The 18,621-nt window shown below is 33.8% G+C and overlaps 2 protein-coding genes across 6 annotated transcripts; one reads left to right on the forward strand and one right to left on the reverse strand.

Moving 5' to 3' along the window:
- The first annotated feature begins 3,394 nt into the window (after positions 1-3,394).
- On the forward strand, positions 3,395-12,528 carry LOC129313307 (protein phosphatase 2C and cyclic nucleotide-binding/kinase domain-containing protein). Of its 5 annotated transcripts, XM_054956279.1 has the most exons (16): positions 3,397-5,223; positions 6,898-7,029; positions 7,143-7,373; positions 7,543-7,668; positions 8,140-8,202; positions 8,606-8,688; positions 9,249-9,480; positions 9,551-9,589; positions 9,680-9,864; positions 9,977-10,064; positions 10,152-10,218; positions 10,450-10,730; positions 10,836-10,901; positions 11,057-11,178; positions 11,635-11,791; positions 11,898-12,528. In XM_054956279.1, exons 1-16 carry the CDS (start codon positions 4,192-4,194, stop codon positions 12,141-12,143), a joined length of 3,150 nt encoding a protein of 1,049 aa, XP_054812254.1. In that variant the 5' UTR covers positions 3,397-4,191; the 3' UTR covers positions 12,144-12,528. The 5 variants fall into 5 exon arrangements, 4 of the variants coding, with proteins under 4 accessions (XP_054812254.1, XP_054812263.1, XP_054812241.1 ...); XM_054956288.1 differs by lacking the exon at positions 9,551-9,589; XM_054956266.1 differs by having other exon boundaries at positions 3,398-5,223; positions 9,551-9,864.
- A 2,404-nt stretch (positions 12,529-14,932) lies between these two features.
- LOC129288178 (E3 ubiquitin-protein ligase ATL42) lies at positions 14,933-16,589 on the reverse strand. The gene has a single exon (XM_054924612.1). It carries the CDS (start codon positions 16,523-16,525, stop codon positions 15,260-15,262), a length of 1,266 nt encoding a protein of 421 aa, XP_054780587.1. The 5' UTR covers positions 16,526-16,589; the 3' UTR covers positions 14,933-15,259.
- Between the last annotated feature and the right edge of the window lie 2,032 nt (positions 16,590-18,621).

Genomic DNA, 18,621 nt, shown 5'->3' on the forward strand with positions numbered 1-18,621 from the left:
AGAAATTAACAATATATTTATATTTTTATCTACTATTACTCATAAAAATACTTTTTGATTTTATTTATAAATTATTTTAACATGTTTTATTGGAAAAAAAACCTTAAAATTTATTAATTTTGTTTAAAATTTTGATAAGTTTTCAATTTTGGCCATATTAAATGCACATACTTTATCTCTCTAACATTTAATAGATGATAAAATAAAAAAATTTGTGATAAAAATTTAATATTCTAGCTTATAAATAAGATAAAAAAGCACTCATCTCTTTACCTTATAAGTGAAAAGGCTATACATGAATAAGTGAAAGGACTACAGAGTAAAGAATGCATACTTGCATAAAGATTAGAAAGTAAGAAATACATAATAAAAATATGATAAAAGTGAAAGTTAAAAGATTGAGGGGCCAAAGCAGTAATTTTTTTCTTATAGAAAATCACTTCATAACTCTATATTTTTTTTAAAAAAAATTTACACTATCTAAGTGTCCCCCTATGTGGCATCTATGATCTACATGATATCATTAGTGACAAACTTAATGGTTAACATTGGAGTATTTAAGGTGAGTGACATATTTACTATATTTTAATTATTTTAAAGGTAAAATTAAGACCACAAAGAATTTAGCATATTAAATACTTATTGAATAACATGTCATATCAAATTATCTATATTAGTGATCCATTACTGTATAGAAAAAAATAATTAGACAAATGAATGAGAGCATCCAAAGACTGTCTCCTTTACTTGCAAATGTTCGTTTTTTTTTTAACATTTGCCTGTCTTTCTAGCAACATAAAACTAATTGTTGCGTAGAACAATTGACGACGTCATGACAAAAGAAAAAAGAACATCATACTGCTAACCAGTCTCCGCTCAACGAGTGAGTTAAATAACTGAATGTATCGCCACCAAAAAAGGAATGGAATGGATCATACTTTCAAGATTACAGAAGATTTCCTTGTGCGCGTGTTCATGAAAAATCTAAAAGCTCTATTTTTATCAATGCAATTTTTTGTTATTTTGGTCTCTCTTGATTCAACATTAAACCAGATTAAATGAGTCCCTTTCGCATTTATTATATTATCAACTGTGCCAATCAACATAGTGACGTAACCCATCCTTTAGCAATTTACAGCCCTAATTAGGACACGGTAGGCATTTTTGGGTTAGATTCAATTTGGATTGACTTATTTAAGTTATTTTAAACTCATAAAAAAGCTTGAATAATCAAGCTTTACTCAAATCTTTTTGAATTTTGAACTTATTTGAATCAGTCTAAATATTCAAATTATCATTTTTACTTTTTAAATTAATTTAACTTATTTTTTAATTTAAAATTATTTATTTTTATTTTATAGGAAAATACAAAATATATTTTTTGCGATATTGAAATGATACAGAAGACTCAATCTTTTTTTAAAAAATATGTGGATCTTAAAATTAAAAATTCAATATTAAAGTACATTTTAAATATCATTTTAAGATATTTTATAAATTAAAAATAATAAAAATATGATAATATAAATTTTTTTTATTTTTTTTAAAAAATATTTGTGATAATATATTTAAATAGATGGTATTTTAGTATAAAATAAATTAAAATATAAAGAATTAGTTAGTATTTAATATATTCTATATATTTTTTAAAAATGTAATTTTTTATTTAAATTGAAACTTAACTCAAATTTTTTTAAATTTATTTAGATTGGTTTGAATTGGCACAGACATTATTAAAAAAAAAAACTATTTTATTATGGCCTATCCTAAATTTTTTACAAGCTGGCTGGCATCAGCCTGAAACTTTAACTTAACTGACTTTTGGCTTTGATAGGCTGATAGCTAGCTAGCATGGCAGGGATAACTTTGAACTTCAGTTATGGCTAATATCACACCAATTTTCGGTCCCAACCAGTTTAGTTGGCATTTAATAACGCCAGGTCACCAACAAAATTGTTCCCTGTTCCATGTTACTACATGGATTAGCCGGTTTAAAAGTCAATCGGCCCTGAAATACCCAAAAAAAGGGAAGTCTGTTGGCAAAAAATAAAATAAATAACTGGTCTCAAAAAATTGCTGATAGTTACTAATAAATAGCATGATAGGTGAAGGTGAATTTAAAGCCGACACAGAGCAGTGAAAATATATTAAAAGAAAGCTAACGTACAGTATTTTAAATTATGTGCAAGTAACTAGTTAATATTAATCATTTCTTAATCTATTTGCGTAATATCAGGCAATTTTTTTTTACTATTATCTTCCACCTTATTATGGCATATCAGCATTGATCTTCGCTTTATAGCAAGAAATTGTACTTCGGGGGAGAAATTATAGTTTTATAGCACCAATTAAATAAGGAATGGAGTTGTATTTTTAAATAATGTAATTTTGCAAATTTTAATTTTAAGTTTAAAAATGAGCTGTTTCATTCAAAATTTATAAACCCTTATACTCTCTCTAATTTTATTTATACATCACTTTTAACATATTTCATCAGAATCAGAGAAAGTTATAAAATTTATTAATTTTGTTTTAAAATTTAACAAGTTTTCATTTTAAACTCTAATAAATGTTCTTAAATCTTATTACTATTATTAGTATTTTTATTCAAAGTATTTAATAAGGATAAAAATATAAAGAAAAGCATTAATAATTGACAAGTGTTGTATAAATAGAATTAATTATTTTATTCTCTATCTACCTTATAAATAGGACTAAATAAATGTATTTCATGTGGCAAAATAGTAATTATTCGTAAAAAAATTTCAAATCTTTATAGCTGGTAATTATTTGAATGATGTGTTAAGGTTAATTACTGATATGTATAAATTATGAACTATTAATTAATAATTATCTATTCATGTGACATCTTTTTTACGGCCTGAATTCATGTAATATCATTATAAAGCATTTTCTTTTATCATCCCCTTCCGACTCACTATGGTATCAATTAATCCTTTCTTTGCAAGTAGGCAAAAAATCTTTACTTTATGGCAAACAACAATGGTATTTTCTATTTTGAGGAGAAATTGTAGTTTTATACTAATTAGGCAAGATATGGCGTTGCACTATTAATAATATCTTACACATAATGTAATTCTCATTTTAAATTTATGTAGTTATTGAGTTTTATGTGTTGCATGTATTTAAAAATGGTATGCTCTATTTAGAATTAATAAAAAGTTTGGCTTGTTAGAATTTTCATATATTCATAGTATATTGATGCATAGATGTTGCTATTAATTTTTAATTTGTTGGTTTAAATATTTAATAAATACAAGTAATAATACATGGAAAGAAGTGGGCGCGTGAGTGTTGAACGCGTGTATGCGAAGGGATCATCGTCCAGCTGCCGCCCACAAAAGCTGTGAGTCTGACCTCACCACACATGCACTGATACGTCTCCACTCGGAGATCAGTGGTCTCTCCTGGTTTTCAAACCTCCAGCCTAACCCACACAACACAAAGCCCCCCACTGTGTTCGCCTACTGGCAAAAGCACTCTTGTGTGCAGCCCCTTCTGCTTTTATTTCCAATTACACTTCTCCACAACACTGTGCCTCCTTTGCACCTCTACTCTCTGTTTTTCTCTTTGCCCTTTTCTTCTATTTTCCTCCTTTTTTCATCTTTTCGCCCATTTCCGTGTTTATCAAGATTGGGCACTCATTGTTCGACGCCTGCTCTCACCTTTTTTAGAATCAATAATATAGTACTTTTGCACTTGAACTGTTATTCGATATTATCATGTTTGTGTGCGACGGTGCATCACGCATTGGATCAGCAACGTAACTCAAACTGTGTTCGGACAACAATCTGGATCCTGAAATTAATTGGAATTTCGCTAAGCTGTTGCTTCTGATTCTTGTATGTATTTGCAATTGACTGTGTCGAGCTTGAAAGAGGACGAACCGAAGTACGTCATGTTTCACGCATTTTGTGGGATAATTTACCTGCTAATTTCTGTGTAGCTGCCCATTTGCTGCGCCGGATTTGGAATTCCGTATCATCATAAATCAATATCCTGCAATAATTGGTATTAGGTTAGTTTTTCCTGAGGCAGAGTTCAGAGGTCAGACTGCCACAGGGCAGTATTGCAGCTCACTGTTTTAGGAGGCTATTGAACTGTCTTGGACCTCATGAATTTTTGGCCAATTCCAGTATCAGGCTTTTCTTCAAGTAGTTTCTTTCAGTGATGGGTTGCGTTTATTCAAGGGTTTGCATAGGTGAGGTTTGTAGCCCAAGAAATTCCGGGATAAATGAAGGTCGAAATGCGAAAACTAGTGAGGCTGCTTGGTTGTCTCCTGCGTCCTCGGATGTTCAGGAAGGTGAAGTTAGAGACCAATTTAATCAATTGAGCTTAACCAGAGACTCTGAAGCAGGCATCAGAAGGCTAGCTAGGGTTTCAGCGCAGTTTCTACCTCCTGATGGCTCGCGAGCAGTGAAGGTTCCTTCGGGAAACTTTGAATTGCGTTATTCGTACTTGTCACAGAGAGGTTACTACCCTGATGCTCTAGATAAGGCCAACCAAGATAGTTTTTGCATTCACACCCCATTTGGTACCCACCCTGATGATCATTTCTTTGGGGTTTTCGATGGGCACGGAGAGTTTGGGACTCAGTGTTCGCAGTTCGTGAAGCGAAAGCTATGTGAGAATTTGCTTAGAAATAGTAAATTTCGAGTAGATGCTGTGGAGGCTTGTCACGCTGCGTTCTTGGCGACAAACTCGCAGTTGCATGCTGATGTTTTGGATGATAGCATGAGTGGCACTACAGCAATTACGGTATTGGTTCGGGGTAGGACAATATACGTGGCCAATTCAGGTGATTCTAGGGCGGTGATTGCAGAGAGGAGAGGAAACGATGTTGTGGCAGTAGACTTGTCCATGGATCAAACACCTTTTAGGCAAGACGAACTTGAAAGGGTCAGGCTTTGTGGAGCTAGAGTTCTTACTCTGGATCAGATTGAAGGGCTTAAGAATCCTGATGTTCAATGTTGGGGTACAGAAGAAGGAGATGATGGTGATCCGCCTAGATTGTGGGTTCCGAACGGGATGTACCCTGGTACAGCTTTCACTAGAAGCATTGGTGATTCAGTTGCCGAGACCATTGGCGTCGTTGCTACCCCAGAAATTGTTGTTTTCGAGCTCACACCAAACCATCCTTTCTTTGTGCTTGCCAGCGACGGTGTCTTTGAGTTTCTATCTAGCCAGACTGTGGTTGAAATGGTAATATTTCTTCTTGTCTTTATAAAACTAATATCATCTTTGACAGAGAGCATATATACTAGCCCATTCTGTAACGCAAGAGCAAATGTTCTTGTTTTCTATATTGTTCAAAATTTGTGGGGTCTGGTAAAAAAAGCAAGTTGCTGTCAAGGTTATTATGACATTTTCACTTTTACACACAAATATTTGCTCATAAATCTTTTAGAAGAGACATTGAGTGATTAAGTGACGAGTTTCTGAGGAATGTGGTAGTAGTTTTTTATGATTTATGAAACGAGCTTTGATAAGCTTTCAAGTGCTTTAGAGTAATTTACCGATAAATTTTTTAGCTTTTAGGTGTTATTTTGGTGAGGGACCAGACTTGTATTTCGAGATCTTGGTATTTGTAGGAAAAGTTGAATCATGCATGGATTAGTTGGTAAGTATTTCTTTCATTTGACTTGATGTAAGCTGCGAATATAATAAATCTTTCTGGCTATAATCACATTTTGAATTTTTCCCATTTGATGATTGATAAGAAGTATGGTATATTCCAATTTACTTCATTTGAAAATGTTCTGGTATCCTTTTCCTTTTCCTGGGGTGAAAGAACTGTTTATATTTGGTCTTTTGCATTTGAACACGATTCTTCAATGGATACGAAATCATAGTTTGTTCATTTACCTTAATGCTTATGAGATTTTGTTAACATCTATTTTGCATCCTTTGATATCCCTATTCTACTGATAAATTTCTCCTTCTACTAAAGAAAAAAAATGCTGCTTTCCCTGTCTTCATGCGTGAAAACTAGAAGTGAAACATTTTTTGTTTGTCATTGGTTGGGTGATGTTTGAAGTTTAGTTATATGTCATGAATTGTTTCCTCACACATATTTTTGTATTCCTTTTATCATTCTGTTACAGTTGCTGATAGTTTGAAATATATTTTACTAAAAAACAAAATAGGAAGAATTCAAAGTAAACATTTCCTGATCACTGCAGTTTCTTATTTGTTTCTGTAGTGATGAATTATACAGTTTTATATCAACTTGTAAAACTAAAATTTCTAATGTTGTATGATGTTAATTTGGAGAAAGTCGAAAGACCCCGAGTTTGTGTTTGAAGCTTAATATTGACAATTGAAAATATTCAAGTTTGCAATTTTTGATTTTGGAAGAATCTTGTTGTGTTTGGGAATGTTATCTAAAATTGTCAAGTGAAACTGCTTTTGATTGGGATGTTTAGATAACTCAATTTAAATTTTCCAAGTTAGCTAAGAGGGATATACAACTTTTTCCTTGAAAAAATTAAGATAACGGTGGGAAATGTTTTTGATGATATGCGAAACAAATGAGGAGATTAAGTAAATATTGAATCAAGCTACTTTCCTGTTTGAAGCAGAGACCATCTTTTGCAATTCAAAAATATTGAATTTGATCTTCTGTATATTGACATACTTTTGGTAATTGGTGCTGTTAGATGCTTTGTCAATAATTACACTGTCCAGCCAAAATAGCAAGTTGTTTGGATCTATCTTAGTTGATAGAGGCTTGCTCATGAAATTGTTATGGACATAGTCGGATTGAGGTATCACCAGTTAACTGTAGGATTGAGTTGATTAAAATTGAAAACTTAACATGAAATAAAATTTGTCTAACTTCTAAATGTAGTTAACTGATTTCCATCATATTTGCAGGTTTCTAAATTCAAAGATCCTCGCGATGCTTGTGCTGCAATTGTGGCTGAATCTTATCGACTTTGGTTGCAATATGAAACTCGTACGGATGATATTACCATTATTGTTGTTCATATTAACGGACTAAACGATGTATGATGTTTCTCTTTTCCCTCTTTTATTTAAGCACACCCTTTCTTGGAAAATATTCACGGTGCTTTTTACTCCTCCCTGGTTGTTTGTAACTAATTTTGTTTTCACGTCAGCCTGCTGTTGGTCAATCTGCCAGCTATGGTGATGTTCTTAGAACTCCAGTTCCTCAAGTTGTTGAGGTGACAGGATCAGAATCACCTTCCACCTTGGGCTGGTACTCCAAGAACCCTCGGGCAAGGCATGACTTATCAAGGGCGCGTCTCCGAGCAATTGAAAATTCCTTAGAAAATGGGCAAACTTGGATTCCTCCATCTTCTGCTCATAGGAAAACATGGGAGGAAGAAGTAAGTTCTGCTTTTGCTTATTCCCTTCACAGATTTCTCCTCCATTTAACATTTTTCAGTTGCAATTGTCATGAACATTGTTATTTATGTCTACCATTTTACTTTATTATTTCCACTTGCAAGTTCAATATATGAATCTTTATTGGTGTTTCATTTTCATATGCTACAGGCACAAATTGAGCGGGCATTGCACGATCATTTTCTCTTCAGAAAGCTTACCGATTCTCAGTGTCATGTTTTATTGGATTGCATGCAAAGAGTTGAAGTTCAACCTGGAGATGTTATAGTCAAACAGGTTTGCTTTTCCACTTAAAACCCTTAAGTACTGTAATTCTTCAGCTTTTACTTGTTTGTGTAAGCATTTAACATTGTGGAGCCTCTTAGAGATACATAATGAGCAGAGATTCTGATTTAGGTTGGTTTTCGGCTTTCAAATTGTACTGTGCACATAAATTTCTGAAGTGTGTGTGTATATATTTGCCTGAAGTATTATCGATCAAGAATTGATAAATCTGCTGCTGCTGCATGAGGTTTTTTCCTTAGCCACCTTTTTCAATTATTACATATGGCTATAGTTTTGCAGGAAAGTGAATCCTAATATTGATGTTCTACCTTCTATATATAGCCTGTCAAATATTATATTCTTTGGCTGAAAATGGAGAAGTTTGCTATCTTAAATGGAACTTAAATTAGCTATTTCAAAGTATGTTATATATTTATTAGATATGAATTATAATTCAAGAGTTATGACAGTTATCCCTTGCAGGGTGGTGAAGGTGACTGTTTCTATGTTGTTGGTAGTGGAGAATTTGAGGTCTTGGCAACTCAGGTTTATAATCTTTATCAGTTGTTTGCATTGGGCATTCCATTTATCGATATGATGGCCACAGCTTTTCTTTCTTGGACTACTGAATCTTTCAATTGGAGTGGTGCTTCCCAGACTTTAAAATGTCTAAAAGTTAGATTTCATGCTATCATTATTGTTTCAATGTTGATGTCTCCCAAAACTTTTTTACCCCTCCATTTCACTTTTTAATTTTGCCAGCTAATGTTGATACTATAACTTCACCCCTCATATAGCCTGGAATCTCCAGATGCACTCATTTTTTTCCTTGCCCTGTTGTCATATTATAAATGTTGCTTCTTGTTCTAGGTGATATTTTCTGAAGTTTTGTATTTTAATGTGACATTATTGAAATTTGAATGCTTGTTCAACATATATCAAATTGCAGGAGGAAAAAAATGGGGAATTGCCTAGGGTTCTGCAGCGCTACACAGCAGAAAAATTGTCTTGTTTTGGAGAACTTGCTCTCATGTGAGTTCCTTATCCCCCCCCAACCTTCTTACATTTAACTTATCTCAAGCATTGGAATTAATTTGCTTGAGAATTGCCATCCAGGAATAACAGGCACATAACTTGGGCATTGTAAATATTGAGCGTGATGCTTTTGCATTTGCCCTTCTTTTTAATTGAAAAATACTTCAATTCATTTTCAGGACATTTTTCCTTCTCCTGCTGCAACTGCAACATTTAGTTTTGGAGAAATTTTATCATACCTGAAACTAAACAAATGTAATGAGTTGTGCGAATGTGGCCATTCAAATTTTCCAAGGGTTGTCAAGATAAAGTTGGAAATTACTGCACTTGTATTGAAGCTGCTTATTTGTTTATTCATTTTTCTTTTTGTTAAACCTTCATGTATGGAGCAAGCCGAATTGGGAATGACTTACCCTTTGTCTTTAGTATCCCAAGGGAGATTAATTCCTTCTACCAGCAGAGGATGCTCCTAGTGTCTTTCCAAAAAGAAAAAAGAAGCATAAAACTTTTTTGCCTTGCAACTATATAAATTGTTCTGAAATTTGTGGTCTTAACAGGTATAATAAACCACTTCAGGCTTCTGTACGTGCTGTAACTGAAGGAACTCTATGGGCCTTAAGGCGAGAAGACTTTCGAGGAATTTTAATGTCGAAGTTCTCTAACTTATCATCTTTGAAGTTGCTTCGGTCTGTTGATCTCCTTTCAAAGTTGACAATCTTACAACTCAGTCAGATCTCAGAGTCCCTCTCTGAAGTTTCCTTTTCAAATGGACAAATAATAATTGATCAAGTAAGACCTTGAGATGTTAAGCCCATTTTCTCTTCCTTATTTCCTTATACTTATTGAGCATTTCTTTCAGAATGAAGCCTCTGCATTGTACATAATTCAGAAGGGACAAGTGAGAATAACTTTTGATTCAGATTTACTGAGAAACCCAAATGCCTGTAGCCTGAAGCCTGACTGTCAAAATGAGAATGATGATTTACAGAGCACGAAGGACGTATCAATAGAGAAGCCGGAGGGAAGCTATTTCGGTGAATGGACTCTTCTTGGTGAAAATATTGGAACCTTAAGTGCTGTGGCTGTGGGTGATGTGTTATGTACTGTACTAACAAAGGAAAAATTTCAATCAGAAATTGGCCCCTTGAAAAAGTTGTCTAAGGAAGATCAGAAGTAAGTTTTATTTTGTGCGTGTCTCAAACCGATTTTGATATTTGTGTGTTGGCTAATATGCTAAACCTAATTGACAAGCCTCATTTCCTTGATTTTGTTAATTTGATGGCAGGTCAAGGGACAATTCATCAGACTATTTGAAGGAATCAAGTAAAAGTATTAATTTTTCTTCACTTGATAAAATCCATATCTCAGATTTGGTAAGGGGTTCTGTGTCTTTTGTTTTGTCATGCAATGCCATGCTGAGGATATGCGTACTCAAACTAGCTTATGGTTTTATTTTCTAGGAGTGGAAAAAGAGTGTATATTCTACTGACTGTTCTGAGGTTGGGCTTACTCTATTAGGAGACTCAGGTAGATTTCTCTTTTCTGATGTCGTCAGTTGTTGTCTGAAAATAGTTGCATGTTAACTTTTCCTACCGCATAATTTTCTTCTTCTTTGTTGACTTGGGTGGCTGTTCTTTCCTTCAGTTATAGCATTTAATATTGCAATGAAACGCTCTACCAAAAAGAATAGATATTGCAGTGAAACAATGTACGTGTGCTTTCACTGATGTAATTTGCTGTACAAATATGGCTGGCTAGCAGAGAATATGCTTACTTTGAAGAGGTTTTCTAAGCAAAAGGTGAAAAGGCTGGGAAAGGAAGCACAAGTTTTAAAAGAGAAAAATTTGATCAAGGGCACGAGCCCTTCGGCTTGTATACCACAGGTTCTGTGCACCTGTGCTGATCGAGTTTATGCTGGGATACTACTAAATACACGCCTTGCTTGTCCATTGTCTTCCATACTTACAAGTCCTTTTGGTGAATCATCAGCTCGATTTTGTGCTGCTTGTGTTGTTACTGCCTTGGAAGATTTACATAAGGTCTTGTGTCCGCATATAATTATTTTTCTATTTGATTTTTCATTCTTTAAATTGTGGTCACGTTTTTTTCATTGTTCTCATTCTTTTTTCTTCTTTGAATTTCAGAATGGTGTTCTTTACAGAGGGGTATCACCTGATCTTCTGACTTTGGACCAAACTGGATGTATACAGGTCAGGAGATCTTAAAGTCGTAATGTGATGCACTGTATCCTATGCATTCATATATTTTTCCCCAAAAAATACCCATGAAAAGGAGAACCAAATGCACCTCCCTTGAGAAGGAGAACACTATATGCACCTGTGCTAAACTATGTCTCTGTTTGTAGCTTGTGGACTTCAGGTTTGGGAAGAAACTCTCAGATGAAAGAACATTCACAATTTGTGGAATGGCAGACTCATTAGCTCCAGAGATTGTTCTGGGAAAAGGCCACAGTTTCCCTGCTGACTGGTATGACAAGGCTTGTCTGATTATTGATTCATTTCAAACCCCAAAGTTTCTTGTCTGTGGTGCCTTCCTTTCCTTGGTTGCGAAAAATACATAAGATAAACTAAAATATCTGTTACCAAAGGCAAGTTCATGTGGTCTGCATTAATATGTTGCTATGACGAGTCATGGCAAATAAGGTTTTCGTTCCTAGAATTTTAATATCCTTTAGAGCCTTGTTTCTGCAGTGATTCTTTGAAAACCAAGTTTGCATCACATGTTAGCAAGATGATTCAACTGTATTGTTGTTAAAGATTTATGCTGCTTATGGCTGATATATTTCATTTGAAAGGATTCCCAATCACCTGTGTCGTTTCATAGGACTCTCGGTGGCTCTGAGTCATTAGAATTACAAGCTAATTTATGGCCATTGTCCTATGTGCCTTGACTACTTTTTTGGATATGGTGATGGTGATGCAGGTGGGCGTTGGGAGTTTTGATTTATTTTATGTTACGAGGTGAGATGCCTTTTGGATCGTGGAGAGAAAATGAGCTTGATACAGTGGCCAAAATTGCAAAAAGGAAGCTGAACCTTCCAGAAACTTTCAGCCCGGAGGCTATTGATCTCATCACTAAGGTATTGCAAGCATTGCAGCCTGGTTTCTGTCTCTTCCTATCTTGTTTGATTTTACATGAAGAGAAAAGGAGAATACTGATTCATTTTGGTTGACTAATTTGATCAGTTACTTGATGGTGACGAAAGCACTAGACTTGGTAGCCAAGGTCCTGATTCTGTCAAAAGCCATCCTTGGTTTAATGGTGTTGACTGGGAAGGGATAAGAAATCATAGCTTTCCTGCTCCTCCAGAAATTCTCTCTCGTATAACTCTATACCTGGAAATTCATTCCGAGGATTGCACCGGTTCCCAAGTTTCCCCGTCACAAGAGGTAGATGAACTTAACATTCCTGAATGGCTTGAGGACTGGTAGCAGAATGGATTCAGGACTTCATGTTCTTGTAACATTTTGATTGAAACACTTGCAATCCAAGAAATCGTTAGGAAGGCAGTTTCACGGGAAAAATGCTTATAAACCGATAGATCCAAGTGCTTCTCCATAATTCAATTTTTTGGCAACATGACTATGTGGTTGCAGTGTGTCTCCAATAGCTCCTAGTGTTTACTATTTGCTTCCTTCTATTAGTTGAAGTTCTAGAATAGATGCTGTATGTATGTATACTTATATAGCTCTTACGCCATCTTTTCAGTTCACTTTTACTTGGGAGGCAGTTTCCCTCCTGTGTAAATTACACATGGAATGTACAGGAGCGATTTTCTTTTTCATTATGAGGTGAAAAATTCTTACTTTTCATCAATTTTCTGCATGGTAAGTAATGCGGTTTATCCATAATGTATTTTGTATTTCAGCCGTAAAAGTTGAAAATGGAGTTATTACTACTTAGTGTAGTGGTCCCTCAAAGATATGAGCCTAATGTTTTAATTATTTAATTTCATTTTTACATGATTCAGCCTTTAAAAATTTGACTTGTTCGTTTATTTTCCATGAATAAAAAAGGTAAAAAAAAGGGAAATAAATATACATGCTCTTGGATCTTAAAAGCAGCACAATATACTTGCAAGCCATGCAATTAAATTTGATGATTGATATTTAATAGTAGCTTGTAAAAATGTAAATTAATTAAGATCATTAAAATTCAAATTGGATGATGTAGAATTACAGAAGGGTAGATGGAAGTTGGACTCAAGCTTCGTGCATCTTAACTAGTGACTGAGATGGCTAACATCACATCACCAGATCAATACGTGATCACATGCTTCATAATACTACCCCACACCTTCTCCTCAGTAATTAATTTTTTTTTTTTTGTCTGATTGATTCCCCAGAATATTATAATCAGAGAAAGGACGAGAGGCACATCTAACCAAACGCAAACCTAACTAACTGAATCACAATGACAACTATAATTACTGTTAATTTATGCAGAGTTGCCTGATTATGACGACATGATAGTCCTCCTCTTCCTCGTTGAGTTTAAAAATTTTGTTCAAACTCAAGTAGCAAATCTTAATTCTGTGGGTTATGCAAGATAACCTTGTTTTACTCGCAGATTCTGGAGATGTATACCATATCCAATAGTGGAGCAGCCTGATTAGGTTGGTTTGTAAAACCTTCATTGTGCAGATTAAGACAAGGGAAGAGGACCCCACAGATATGTCACTTGTTTTGTATATTACTTGCCTTGCGCCATTAAATGATGCAAACTTGTCATTTAAGATATTGACCAAAACCTCACCTGTCTGCAAAACTTAATGGAATTTTGCTCTTAAGGATAACAGGTTCATCATAGTAAGTATTATAAATTGCAGACTTCGATCTATTTGCGTTTTGGTGGTTCCCTTGAGTCAACTTCGCCAGTTATCAGTGGCCACCGCGTCTGGGTTTAGGTGTACATTTATTGTTTGGCTTCAACTGCTGAATGATGTCTAATAAGATAATTCAGAGTAAACTTGTTTACTTTGTCAGATGTTCCTTTTTTTCCCCTTAAAAAATTTAACGTATTAAGATAGGGGGGAAACTTTTAAAAAATAATAATAGTTTTGTTTTAATTTAAGAGTTTTCTTTTATAATATTCTTTCCTCTAAAATTTCCTCTCTATCCAAACCAATAGTGTGGATAAGATTTGCTTTTACGCTAGCTCCTTTTTTGCTGCAAAAATTTAACAATAGTTGTTTATCATCTTAATAATATTTTTTTTGTATTAAATTAGTCTTTTGATATATTTTTTAGGAGAATAAAGTGTTTAGATAAATAAAATGTTAAAAGAACTGTAAGCATGTATTGATATTAAAAAATAATGGAAAGTAAATTAACTTAATAATTAATTTGGGTAAACTAGTTTTTGTAGAAGTTGCTTTCTGCTTTTGAAATTGCTTTAGAGAAGATAAGCGAAAGTCAGATACCTTCTCTGATCTGATCTCTTCCTCGCTTGATGGCAAAGTCGGAGAAAAAGAACATGCTTGATTCGTGGAAACAGGTTGGCATGTAAAATCACCCACTTGTTGTCGAAGTTCATTAATTTTTTTTATTTGATTTGCTTATAATAAAACGTTATGATATTAATACGTCAAGCATAAGAAAATAAGAGATATGACTTTTTTTTGGGGTAAGTAGATGACAAGATATCTCTGAATGAATCTATGATTGTGTTTTGATTTCTAGAACTGAGAGTTTCAATTTCAAGAACATTTCGTTTTCCATAATCTCGATAACCTTTTAACTTTTATTTTGCATAAAAAGTAGTTTACACAAAATGACAAAATTTACGTGTAATTTTTTCATAATACCATCAGTACATTTTTTTAATAATATTATCATATATATATATATATATATAAACAAAACATCATTTATTTGAATTTCTAAATTATTTTCCTGTATTATAATTTTATTAAATAAAAAACATGATAAGAGTGATACTCCCTCCTATTCCTACTATGAGTGTCTTTTAAAAAGATTTTTTAATTCTTAATATAAGATATATGATGAGATATTAATTACTTTTTTTAGTATTACTTTTATTGAAACTCATTAAGTATAAAAGATAATATAATATAAATTTTAATTTTTTTCATTTAAATTAGAGGTAGAATTTGAAGTTTAGTCTATCTTTGAACAAAGTTAATAACCTAAGCCATATCTTTTTAATTTTGGTAAGGTAGTTATAAATACCTTGTAGTAAATAGGGACAAGAGGGAGTATATAATGACAAAACCAGAATAAAGGATTTCATACACGTATTATTATTAAAAAATTACATTTCTGATCTTAGTTACAAATTAACACTAAATATATTACATTCTTTCTATAAATTCTGGAATTAGCTAGGAACAGCATAAATTGAATTGGAGCAAGAACAAGAAAGGTTCACCCGTTTCTCTTGAACTACATGAAAATTGCTAAATAAAACCTCCATGAGGCTGTTGATCAAGGACTTGAGCTCAAATATGGCCATTCAATGTCCATTAAAAGTCAAAACAGAACGCACCTTACCATCTTGGGAAGGTGACGAATGATTATTGATGAAACTATACATTTAAAGGCTGAGATCTTTCCCTATTCACAAACCATTGAACTGTTCTTCTGGCGATTGGCAGCCATAGCTGCCTCCTTCTTTCCTCTTTAACATCATCTGCAATCACTGAAGAATCCCTCAAGACTCTGCCTCTCATACCCAAATCTCCAAATCTTGATACGCCAATGATTTCTGACATCGATCTTTTCTCCCCCGGATTTACATATTTTGATGTTTGACTGGAAGATGAAGTTCCTTCACAATCTGACGCATCTAGAACTGAGTTTAATGCACCTACCTTGGTCTCAAAGGATATCTTCCTCTCCATCTCCTCCTTTATGTTGATGATATGCCCATTTTCTCCTGACGTTGAGGATCGAATCGGCTCGCCGTTTTGTTCCGAAAGATCGAATCTTTTGCTCTGCATAGAACTAATCATCTCTGAATTCAAAAACATGAGGTCTGAAGAGCTCACGTTGCTCCACCGGTGCCTGAACACCACATCACTAATAGTAATCTTGTGGTTATGTTTGTGATACAACTTTCCATCATGATGCTCTGTTTCTTCCTGGATTGGTAATTCTTCTTCCTTAATGCTCTTCCCAGATTTCCTAAAGCTGCTTCCAATAGTGAATCTAGAAGACCCACGACGTTCTTCTTCTCTCTGAACAAAGATCTCTATATTGGGTTCCTCACCGTTCTCTGACTGGCTAGTTAGAAGCCTCAAACTGGTTGAGTAGGTGAGCATGGTTGGGTCATCAGGACTGACCTTTCGTCTACAAAGAGGACAGCTAGAGTGTTTCTCAAGCCAATAATCAATGCATTCGATGTGGAAGGCATGTTTGCATTTGGGAAGAAGCCTGAGGATTTCAATGTCTTCGAACTTTGACAAGCACACTGCACATTCGAGACCTTCTTTTGAGCCTTTGAGGGTAGAGAATTTGAAGAAGGGGAGAGATTCTATGACAGTCTTGTCGATTCCGGAGAATCTGGACCTTGATCTCACAAGTGCAGCAGGGGGGTTCTCAGGGTCAACGTGAGCTAAAGCTCTGCGTTGACAGAACTTGGCATACAAGAGAAGAATGAACGTGAGTGAAAACATTAGACATAGGATTCCTATGACAACTGCTAAACTTGGTTGGAAACTGGAGATGCCATCGAGTGAAGGTACACTATCATTCATCTGTTGTTGTGCTGTAACAGGGATGAGTGTTAGAGAGAGAAGAGAAAGACGAAGACCCAGTTGTCTCATGGTTACGCCGCTGCAAAATCTGTTCATTTGAGTAGTTGTTGATGGCGTTGGTGCGATTGAGCAGTAACCTTTTTCTTTTATTAGTCTCTGTTTTCTTTTGTTTTCTTCTGAGGCTTGTCTGTTGCGTCTTACTTTGATTCTCCTCCATTTTATTATAATACTGTGCTTATAAATATGCTGAATTTGAACAACAAAAATTATTTTAATTGATAAGAATTTAATTCATAACTCACAAATAGGATCAATTCCATCTAATATGAGGATTTTATTGATGGGTAATTTATAAATATTTTTACTAGTGTTCCTTGAATTTGCATGTAAGCCCTAATTTAAACCCAACTCAACTCAACTTTCTGAAATTAAAAAAAAAAAAAATGCTGAATCTGGTACTGATGATGACAAGCTGGGGGAAAGAGAGTCTTCTAATTGTAAATATTGGAGGTCGTTGCCTTGATAGCAATTCGATGAATGAAGAAATAAACAATCGCATCCCATCGTTTTACAATATATGCTCACGCTATCCTTTGATTACAAGATAGATTAAATTATCGAAGTGTTGACTTTTGGCCTTCTTCCGGAATAGACTCCGTTTTTACTTTGCTTTCTTACCCAATTTTAGATTCACTGAATTTTCATGTGTATGTGTATGTGTGAGTGTTTGTGTTTGTATGTGTTCTGGCTGCTCTCCAGACCAGAATATTCCAAAATCCAAACACTCGGAGACGGAGAGATTAGAGATGTTATAACTCTGACTCTATTTATATCTTAGGACAGCTATGTTGGGGGAAAAAATAAAGAAATGTTTCATTCACAAGGTAATTAAAAACATAAAAGTCAAAGTTTGTTGCCATATAGAACATCTGAGTTGAAGTTAATGAAAGATTTTGATTAAGTCCACGTTTACATGCTGATCTTAAACCTAAACTTTAGGAAACCCATGACAGACCACAGGCGCATTTTAATTAAGCTAAGGCACCTCCTGAAAGGCCAGACGTTTAAAATTTGCGATCATATACTTTTTTTCTATCAGGAAAATTTTAAGTAAATAAAATACCTTCAGACTCAAAAAGCAATTATAGAAGTACTAATAGATCACTCAATAAAAAGGTCCTCGTATCAATATAGTAAAATTTGGATTCATGATATTATAAATTATGGGTTAAATTTTCGGTAACTGAACTAAACAGTTCAATATACTTACACTACTTAACTGTCTGTGTCCAAGGCATGTAATGTTAAATTAGCCTGGCGTGAATTTGAAGATTGATGGACAAAATTTGAATAATTTTATTATAAAAAAACTCTTTTATATAGAGTATGCTTGACAAATAGTTGAGAGATTTAGCGTCTATTTATAAGATCAGAGTTAATGCCATTAAAGACTCTATATTTAATAAAATAAACTTGCAAATCCCAATCAGTGATGGCATGGGTTTAGGAAGGTTGGCACCCCACAATTTTTTCTCCTCTAATAAATTACTTCCTTATTAATTTAATAAGTCATTTTTATCTGAATTAAAAAAAACTTTAAACCTTATTAATTTTATTTAAAATTTAATAAATTTTTAACTTTACGCCTATTAAATATATTTACTTTAAAATAAAATACTCTAACATTTAATAAACTTCAGTATATTTAATAAGGACAAAATGATAAAGATGATCATAATAATTATTGAGATGTCTTATAAATAAAATTAAAATAAATATTCTCTCTCTACTCTATAAATAGGACCAAAAGATTATATTGAATGATAGTTTTACATTTGAGGTTGAAAAAAAAAAAAAAGACATCATAAAGTCCCCCACAACTTGGTCAGATAATTATTTTTTTCGCTTCCCATAAATTACTTGCAGATCTGTCATGGCTCCTAATTTCCAATATTTATTATATTATATACTATCCCACAATTTTCAACTTACATTATTTACCATTGTCAAGACTACTGAATATAGTATACATGAATGGCCCAAATTGCGGGTCTAAGCATAGATCATGATGATTTGTATAAAAATAATGGACCATATAGACCAAGTTTATTTTTCTAGCACATATTTCTTCAGAATAATAAACAATAATAGTATAATACTATATCACTAACGTAAGATGATTTTGAAGTACG

The sequence above is a fragment of the Prosopis cineraria genome, unplaced genomic scaffold (genome assembly GCF_029017545.1).
Source record: "Prosopis cineraria cultivar Desert tree isolate PC_DT_omini unplaced genomic scaffold, ASM2901754v1 PC1, whole genome shotgun sequence".
Taxonomy (NCBI): Eukaryota; Viridiplantae; Streptophyta; class Magnoliopsida; order Fabales; family Fabaceae; genus Prosopis; species Prosopis cineraria.

Excerpts from the sequence above, each read along its gene's own strand:
- LOC129288178 (XM_054924612.1), bottom strand. The coding sequence starts at position 16,525 with ATGAACAGATTTTGCAGCGGCGTAACCATGAGACAACTGGGTCTTCGT.
- LOC129313307 (XM_054956266.1), top strand. The coding sequence starts at position 4,192 with ATGGGTTGCGTTTATTCAAGGGTTTGCATAGGTGAGGTTTGTAGCCCA. Across the intron at positions 8,689-9,248 it reads TTTGGAGAACTTGCTCTCAT|GTATAATAAACCACTTCAGG; the intron begins GTGAGTTCCTTA and ends TGGTCTTAACAG. Across the intron at positions 11,179-11,634 it reads CACAGTTTCCCTGCTGACTG|GTGGGCGTTGGGAGTTTTGA; the intron begins GTATGACAAGGC and ends ATGGTGATGCAG.